General features: G+C 35.4%; 1 protein-coding gene across 1 annotated transcript; it reads right to left on the reverse strand.

Annotated features, from left to right (window-relative positions):
* Positions 1-1,345: 1,345 nt before the first annotated feature.
* LOC120175557 (beta-adaptin-like protein C) lies at positions 1,346-7,515 on the reverse strand. Its single transcript, XM_039182156.1, has 15 exons — positions 7,333-7,515; positions 6,595-6,792; positions 5,922-6,035; positions 5,527-5,777; positions 5,210-5,345; positions 4,937-5,116; positions 4,707-4,799; positions 4,383-4,594; positions 4,179-4,242; positions 3,923-4,102; positions 3,388-3,480; positions 2,564-2,961; positions 2,177-2,366; positions 1,893-2,096; positions 1,346-1,774 (listed from the first exon to the last, which is right to left on the reverse strand). The coding sequence occupies exons 1-15, from the start codon at positions 7,417-7,419 to the stop codon at positions 1,475-1,477; spliced, it is 2,700 nt and encodes an 899-aa protein (XP_039038087.1). The 5' UTR covers positions 7,420-7,515; the 3' UTR covers positions 1,346-1,474.
* Between the last annotated feature and the right edge of the window lie 611 nt (positions 7,516-8,126).

The raw sequence follows: 8,126 nt of genomic DNA on the forward strand, positions 1-8,126 counted from the left end.
TAATTTTAATGTTATATATTTATTGTGTCGCATCAACAAACCGTTACTTCAATGATCAAATTTTAATTAAAATAAATGAAAGTGACCGAATATTATAATTTTTAAATTCAATGAGAAAAAGTTTATAAAACTTGAACAAAAAGGACCAATTCTGTAGTTTATCCAAACATAAATTATAAATTAAGAAAACCCTTCAAGTCGGAGTTTCAAGTCGATCAATTATTAGAATTTTTTAGGTGCTCTGTTAGAAATGACCAAGAGAAACAATTCCGTAGGTTATATAGCTCAAACCAGACCCGTTAGTTGACCCGTTTAGGGTCCTTGTGTTTTGGATTAGGGGTTAATTTAGGTTTAAGTCCTTCGTTTTTTTATCACTTTATTTTTTTCTTGATAATTATTTTTATCCAAAAAAATTATAAAAAAAATATTCAAACACTCTATATAATTAAATATTTATACTCAAGTTCGACTAGCATTATAATTCAAACTTGAGCTCGATAATAATCTAAACAATTCATTTTCTTTTCCAAATTGAACTTAAAATGTTCCGGGTGTCTTCATCACTAAAATCAATATTTGGTTGACACATTAGAATAATAAAAAAATATGGAGAAAAAAAAGACCCAACCAAATGCATTCATTAATTTATGCAACCATATTAGCATTTTAACTTTTTAGTTACACTTTACACTATGATGAATCTAAAATTCAACCCATTAATATAAAATTAAATAAAAATCAATTATAACAAAAAAATTACTAAAAACATAACATTTTAAAATAAATAGAATGACATTTGAAGTAGACATAAAAAATACATTTTAAAGATTTTTCTTAACAATTCATATAAATTAAAATTAAATAAAAATCAATTATAACAAAAAAATTACTAAAAGCATAACATTTTAAAATAAATTGAATAACATTTGAAGTAGAAATAAAAAAAATACATTTTTAATATTTTTTTAACAATTCATATAAATTGTATAACTATTTTAATTGCTATCTAAAAAATAACCATCAAAACATTTTCAGTTAAAACCAAAGTTATGACTAATTGTATTTTATTTTTTTTGAAATAAACAAGTTAATTTTTTTTATTAAAACCGGTTGTAATGTATCATTCTCAATTACAATCAAAATTACTGTTAATTATATAACATTATAATTGGACAAGATAACATTTTAAATTAGAACCCGAAATAGCACGGCATTACTACCCTACGATAAAAGGTAAAAAAAAAGGAAAGGATTTAGTATAAGAGTAATTCTCTTTGTTCGAGAAGAAGAAAGAAATTTCAAACTTGGCCAAGCAGCCGAAGCAGATCCACAATTGTACAAAATGGTTAACACACTAAAACGGAGCACACTTGCAATAAATGCAGGAAAAAGAAAACTAGAGTTGGAAGTACTACAGAAAGCAGAAAAGCATGGATTATTGGAACTTTATAACCATATACCACGAGGAAAACAATCATGCCTTGAGGAATGTCTCAATGGATTCAAAAAACAGTGGTGCCATCTCAGGATTTGGGGTCTTCACCGCGCACTTCACACCCGGGCTTCCAATTATCAGTGTAAGTTCAATCAAGAACGGTATACCTCGAGGGATCTTGGCGGAGAAGTAGAATACATCATGATTGGCATGCTTGCGTTTCGCTATAAAGAACATGTTTGAAGCACCTAGCCGATCAAGGGTCGCTTCAGCACTGCTCACCACTATGCCTGAGAATTCTTTTAGGACCTCATTCGAATCAGGTAGTGATCTCCACGTCTGCATAATGGGAAGAGCATCATTCAATTCCAATTGCTGGGATCATCCTTCGCGGCAGAGGCCTTTTGACAAATTTGTCCCCTAGAAAAACCAAAGCAAAATGGAACAGGCTTCTTACCTCGAGAAAATTAGTTCGCTCCATCCTCCCATCCTGGGTAAATAACACATGCAACGGGATTTTATCATTGAAGTACCAGACTGGTTGCTGACTATTTTTAACAGCAACCTGCAGAAGGGAGTTTGGAGGACCAGGAGACATGTTCTGGAACAATACCATTGGTAGCAATGTTCTTGCTGATTCTCCCGGTGCCAATCCGGAAACCTAACAGACAGTACCAGTTATATCCCGAAAATGCAACAATAAACTAACAAAAGTGTAAAGATCACACAAATTGTGATTACCTGAAGAGGTCCCGCAGCTGCCAGACCGAACGAATTCTTGTTAAACTGAATCATGAACCCATCCAGAGCGATCTGTGTGTTATTCTCAAACAGCAAGCTGTAAAATATTTGACCATCCTGTCGTGTTAACTGTGCACTGATTTGCAAACCTTGTCCAGTTGACGCTGGTAACAAAACAGGCAAAGGGGGGCTGCAATCATGAAGGTAAAGAAAATACAGTAAGTGCAACAATATAGGCATGCATGTTATCTATAAGATACATAACTAATAACATAAAAAGAAACCTAGACTGTTTTGGTGTAAGAAACTTGTTTTTTAAAATATTTATAACATTTGCAGCAAAATAAGACTTCTATCTGGAAAACGAATGCATTCCAGCATACTTACCCAGCAGATGTAGCATGCTGATCGGCGGGGACAATTTGATTGTTATCAAGACCAATCAGATCACCTAATAGATCAGGCACCTGAGGGGCAGGGGCAGGAGCTGGCTGGCTAGCAGCAGCATATGGGACGCTACTTGAACTGGTTGGTGGTGATGCACCACCATTGGCAGCATTTGAAAGTGTTTCAGAATACTTGGTATCACTTCCATCAGGGTAGTCATCATCTTCAGTTCTTGGAGTTGCAGTCTTTGTTCGGGTTACAAAAGCATCAGGAGGTTTGTGATAGACAGAAGATAGCGTAGCTATGTTGGCAAGAAGCTCATCAAGAAGGGATGAATCTAATTGATTTGAATCATCACTGATCACAGGTTTCTCAGCTAACACAACATCCTTAGCAGCCTGACAGAACAAATAGAAAATCAAAAACATCCTCCATGCAATCTAGATGTAGTGTACCTTTAAATAAAGACGCATTCATGTCAGCAAAGACATCTACATTCAAATATCTATCGCAACCCCCAACTATTGAGACTAGCTACATTCCAAGAGAAGACGACCACACATGGCCAGGAAAAACTGTTATATAAAAGACGCATGCTAAGAATACCAACATGGTGAAAGACATTCTAAACCTCAGCTTAATCATATAGTATGCCAATCCTCAGAGCAGTCCTTAGAACGGAGATGAAGGTAATTCGAGAAAAATACTTATCTAGCCCTTCCCCTCCAAGGTAAGAAAGGAAATAAAGATCAAAATGATTCCTCAGACTTTTTAAACTAAAATCATTGAATAGTGAACTGCAATTGGTTAGAATAAAAACATACCTCAGGATCAGTTGATAGAAGACGCCAATAAATGTATGCACGGTCCCGTAAATCAGGATTGTCAGTTTCCACTGTAGCATTATTCAATACAACCTATAAAAAGTCCATAATAGAAGTTAGATAGGATATGGTGTCTCCAATATATTTACTTTATTTTCCTTAAACAATCAATCTTTCTGCAGTAGACAGACATAGATGCACAGTCAAAAACACATACAATAATTTTCCAGATACATTACATCAACAATAAGCAGTTAGCATAACTTGTATAACCAGATAGTTATGGCATAGCAGTCATATATCCAGTAGTTATTGCTCTTGGAAAAGTAAGATAAATACTATGCCTGAATTCCCTATGAAAATGATACAATTTGGCATTCCTCTAGATCTGTTTTCTCATAGGAAGTTGCATATAGAGAAATCAGACAAAATGATTTTGAGAAAATGAATAATGCGTGATCAAATATAAAAAAACCATTGGTGAAAACATGAAGCAAATAATTGAAAACATGCATGAAGAATGCAAATACAAGACCTGAATCATCTGCTGTGGGCCTTCTGTAGGCTTCTTAAGAAAGAGTTTGACTGTAGCAGTTAGCAGCTGCAGTTGAACTTGGGGAGGTTCTTCAGGGAAACTCTCCAAAAAGCTTTCAAGGAGCTCATCAGCATTGTCAATTCTTTCAGCATATTCTCCAATTATCCATATCATTGATGCCTTAGCAGATATAACACAAAAGAGGGGGAAATATGCTAAGGAAAAAAATACAAATAGTAACAGAAAACAAAGGTACCTTAGCTTCTGGTTCATCTAAGGTGTCCAAGCTCTCACAGAGGGTTGCAATGATAGATTCATACCTGTGAAAGTTATTAGGAAACGATCAAAGCGGATTCAAGGCACAAACATGAGGTTTCAGCTACTGTTAAGAAATATAATGACAAAATTGTATATATTTTTATAATATTCCAACATATACGTGTAAATAAATGATACTTACGTGTTAGGATATCTTCTAAAGATATCTTTGATAACTATAATAGCCTCTTGAACAACATAGTTTACTTTAATCTTGATCAACTCAAGCAGAACACTTATGCACCGCTCAGCTGCTCTGTCTAACTTGATAGCACATCGACCGATGGCACGAACAGCCTTTCTAACAAAATCTACATCTACTTCTGTTGCATATTCTTTGAACTCCAATAAAACCTACATAGATATCGTCCAAGTGACCATCTCAACATTTACATCTTAAATGCAGGAGAAATGAACTACCAATGAAAAAAGACAAAAATAACTCCACAAAGCAAAATTTGGATACCTGGTCTATATTTCGGTCGGAAGCAAGCTTTATCATGATTTCTAACTTCTCCATCTTCACATAAATTGGATCATTGTACTTGCAGAAGAATACCTAGCAAGAATGAACATCTGATAAGCACACATTCAGTGCTACTATATTGATACAGTGCATACAAATCAAGCTGTCATACAAAGTGTGAATGAGGAGCATGGGCAAGCATGCACATGTTTTATTCAATATAAATCCACCTTGATTTCATGGGCAAGAATTGTAGGCCTCCTTTGCACTATGAGGTTGATATTCCGCAATGCAACATATTGTATCTCGGGTTCTGCAGACAGTAATGTCACAAGAGGAGGAGCCATCTTTTTGCAAAGATTTCTAACAACATCAGTGCTAGTGATAAGTTCCATTTGTTGAAGAATCATCTGGAAAGTACAAAATTAGGGAATGCAAACAAATCAATTGATAATAATAAAAAAAACACTTATGCAAAATTCTGAACAGAAAACACAAGTCACCTTAACAGCTGAAAGTACAACAGCACAATTAGCATGTTGAAGTCGTGGTGTAACTCTTTCCACAATATTTTCTGCTTCGCGAGCATCAGTAGCCCTATATCTGGAGAGAGCATCAAGTATAAAAACTTGACCCCACCTGAAATGGACATCATAAAAATGAGATGGGTAAAGCACAAGGCTCCGAGAAAAAGTTCTACAAAGAGACGCTAGATTAATGACTTGTTCACCCACATAGCAATAGCCTGATTCTCAGTAACCATTTCGCATTATAAAAACTAGTGGGATGAAGCAAGACAATTTCGAACATCTTAACTTACTCTGTGCATTCATTAAGAGCAGTTAGGAGCTTTGTAAGCGTGGGGGTAGTGATTTCAAATATTGGTCCACTACTGTTCTCTTGTATCTCAGCAAGAGCTGCTACAGCATTAGCTACAACCATCGGATTGTTGTCAGATATCAAATCCTTGAGAGATTCCAGAAAACCCCTATCTTCAACCAACTCAGCATTTATATCATAAAGTTTAGCAACACATATGGAAGCTGTCTTGCGAACATATGGATCATCATCCTGTTAAAATATTATATACAGTAAGAGAAACACATAGTAACTTGTGTGACTTGCATAGAGCAAACCTATGACATTGGAAAGTGGAAACCAAAAAACCAAAAGCATTGCTAAAAACTGAAATTATATACTGTGACATGAATCAACCTTGAGGCATCTCTGAAGGGGATCACAAAGATATTCTGTGATCTTATCAACACGGATGCATCCCATAGTACGAACAGCCAAAGCACGAATGAGAGGATTTGGATCCTGTGAATCCTACATACAAGCTCATAAAGCCAAAGCTCAGTCAATATTCATAAATCCACATTATGAAAACCTTAATAAAAACATTACTCCATACTGAACAATATCATGAAATCCTTACAATCTATAATGCTTTGTATCCTTTGAGGCAGATAGAAAGACAATAGATAGGTTAGAATCAGAATTTATTTAACTTCTTTTACTTAATAAACACACTATCAACCAGAAGAGAAATATTTGTAAATGCAGAATGTGCTCATACCAGAAGAGAAATATTTGACCCTGTAAGCAAACCCAAACTAAAAGAAATACATTTCACATAAATGATTTGCAATCACTTTAAAACTCTGGGGAAAATGTAACTACATTCCTGATATGTTTATGCTGAGATATGCAGCATGAGCAAGAAAATAGGTCAGTATCTTTGTGAACATAGAATTTCAAATTTTATATGTTCATATCCAATAACATCAACATCCATGCCAAATGAAAAAAATAGAAGAAGATGAGAAAAAACACTCTTTTAAGCTATGTTAAATAGCAAAGATAAAGGGCATAATAAACTGCACACCTTTACAAACGTATTTACTGCAAGAATAGCAAGATCTGGCTGGCTTTTAGCATAATTTATAAGATACAAATAAACAAGCTTTTTCAGCTCCAAATTCTCTGTTTGCATGCAATTCACCACGTCTGTGAAAAGCGATGACACATCCTTACCAACTGTCATTGCAGCAATAACCTTCTTTACAGCATCTTTTCTTTTGTCCTTCACGACACAGAAAACAAAGGCAACCCATAACCATAAGGCACAAAAATAGAGCTGCAAAAATATGCATTCAAAATCCAACGGACCCATTTCTAGTTTTTCCACATGCTAAGAGCAACAGGATTAAACAAATTCTTCAGAAAGCTCATTTAACCAGAAAATTCAATAGAATAAAAAAAACCACTGTTCTACAGTTAAAATTCATTTTCGAGTCATATATAAATAAACTGCTCTCAATATAAACTTGATCGAATCCAACGCTCGAATCAAGCAGCACTAATCCTAATCAAGAAAACTGAATATCTCTTTCCATTTCCAGCTTATTTCCTGTAATCCCTAATTGATCCAAACAGAACCTAAAACACAACTAAAAAAGACGTAATTCAGCAGATTGACCGCTTCAAAGAACAAATCAAAACGGCAAAACAACAGATCTAACGAAAAACACGAACTAAAGACCTTCATACACATCAGATAGAAAACCTAACAAATTAGATCAAGCAGATCAACAATGAAATGTGCAGGAAAGATGCTAGATACCTTATATTGAGAATTGAGCTCTTCCTTGAGTTCAGGGATTTCTCCCTTTTTCGTCGTCGAGAAGTACTTAGAATCGTGCCCGCTCATATCTCACTCTCCGAGACCTCTTGATAATGTTTCTGATTGGAGTCGACGAAGAAGAAAAGGTACAAAGAAAGTGGTGAACAATTGCGTGAAATAGAATCAGATAAACGAGAAGAGATTGAGGACTAAACAAAATTGCTCATTATAATGGCTCTTGGGCCTATTAATGGAACCATTAAGTCCAAATCTCGTATTTGGGCTTTTACAGAGAAATGTTAGACTTGAATATTTAAACGTTTTAAAAGTAAACGTAAACATGAAAGTATGATGAAATTAAAAAAAATGTCCTATTTCCCTGGTTCGATACATCACCGCCTTGCAGAAGCAAGCTTGGAGTATCCGCTCGAACGGAGTTTTATGGAACACCCCCTAGAGGCCTTTGGGGGTCTGCTATCTGCTGACAGAAGAGAACCTCCTCCGCAGCCTGTAGTTCTAGTCTAGTTTCTTTAGGCTCTTCCAATTCAAAAAAAATGTCACTATAAGATGTGGAAAATGAAAAACCCTAGTAACACCGACGATTTGTTTTGCAACGCCGACTGCAACCCTAGCAACAAAAAACCTCACTGGCATCTTGATAAACCCTCCGATGATCTCCAACCTGGTGATTTTCACTTGTCTTCTATCCCTCCCTCGACAACCAATCTCTCATACCATGACAAACTGATGGCCGGCGAATCCTCAGCCTCGGTGTTGGATGAAGAGATCCTTGA

This window comes from Hibiscus syriacus, unplaced genomic scaffold (genome assembly GCF_006381635.1).
Source record: "Hibiscus syriacus cultivar Baekdansim isolate YM2019G1 unplaced genomic scaffold, ASM638163v2 tig00003194_pilon, whole genome shotgun sequence".
NCBI classification, from domain to species: domain Eukaryota; kingdom Viridiplantae; phylum Streptophyta; class Magnoliopsida; order Malvales; family Malvaceae; genus Hibiscus; species Hibiscus syriacus.